The following is a 1151-nucleotide window of genomic DNA, read 5'->3' as shown; positions in this document are numbered from 1 at the left end:
TGGTAGTGCCCATCCTTTCACTACAGGCACTCATCCTCCTAACTCATTCAACATGTGCTCAGTTACATGACCTGTTTGAAACCACACCTCAGAGCACTGTCTTTGAACCTAGCCTACGATGCCTGTGCATGGTGTTAGGAGAAGAGAGGGAGGTGGATGATTAAAATGAATAGATTAAAATTACCATTCTCAATTTTGACCTAGAAGACTCAGTATGGAGAGGGGTATATTCCTCCCACGTTCAACTCTGAGACAATACTCTTCTAGGGTTGTGGGAGGAAGATATCTTCCTAATGGCTGGAACTTTTCTATTTGCCAGGTATTTCCAAAATAGTATTTACATAATCAGGAATAATTTCTCCAATATCATCTTGCCATCGACATGTAATAAGAGCATATCCCTTCTTGTAAGTCGTTTCATACTCACAGCCTGGCATCGTACTTCCCTCTGATAACGCACAGTGCGCTCCTTCTATTAGTTTCTTGGTCTTGTGACATTTCCTAACTCCATTTTTACATGCCACATACATGTTGTAACAGGTCTTTTGCAACTCCTCATATGGTATGTAGAGGAAGAAATGTTCTTTCCTACAGTAAAGATTGACGTGAATATTTCTTGATAACATTTCACGAGTACACAGTTCTGACTCACTAAACTTGAAATCAGCATCAAGCAGGACATGCTTTTGGAAACTGTCTTTGGTAGGTGCTCTGGTAGGCCCTGAATTATGTATTTCATCCCAATAATCTTGAAATTTTTCTTCCACCTCTTTAGAGAAATCAGGATATGTACGAAGCATTAGGACCTGCAGTGGAAGTGACTGCAGCAGCAGGAGCAGCAGAGGCAGGGACTTCGAGGTGAGCAGGGTGCACATATTTTCCTGTTGGGAATACAGGAGATATAGAGATACGTTCTGCTGTGATACTGTGCTCCTTCTATCCCTGGGCAGGCTCCATTTCCACCACCTATTGCCTTTGTGAGCTCTAAGACTTCGAACCATTTTAAAATTGACAACTCGGAATCTAAGTACCTCTGAAATATTGACTAAAATCTGATCTTACAAGACCTACATTCAATCTAGAAGACTGTGGATAAGAAAGGGAAAGGTTGACCTAACCGGTTTGGCTCAGTGGATAGAGCGTCGACTTGC

At 41.9% G+C, this 1151-nt stretch overlaps 1 protein-coding gene across 1 annotated transcript; it reads right to left on the bottom strand.

Moving 5' to 3' along the window:
- Positions 1–308: 308 nt before the first annotated feature.
- RNASE9 (ribonuclease A family member 9 (inactive)) lies at positions 309–875 on the bottom strand (the record flags this gene model as incomplete). Its single annotated transcript, XM_079767742.1, has 1 exon — positions 309–875. The coding sequence occupies one exon, from the start codon at positions 873–875 to the stop codon at positions 309–311; it is 567 nt and encodes a 188-aa protein (XP_079623868.1).
- Positions 876–1151: the final 276 nt, after the last annotated feature.

Source organism: Cnephaeus nilssonii, assembly GCF_951640355.1.
Source record: "Cnephaeus nilssonii genome assembly, chromosome: 4".
NCBI classification, from domain to species: domain Eukaryota; kingdom Metazoa; phylum Chordata; class Mammalia; order Chiroptera; family Vespertilionidae; genus Cnephaeus; species Cnephaeus nilssonii.
The sequence above is the reverse complement of the archived record's forward strand: the minus strand, read 5'-3'. Positions and strand labels throughout refer to the sequence as shown.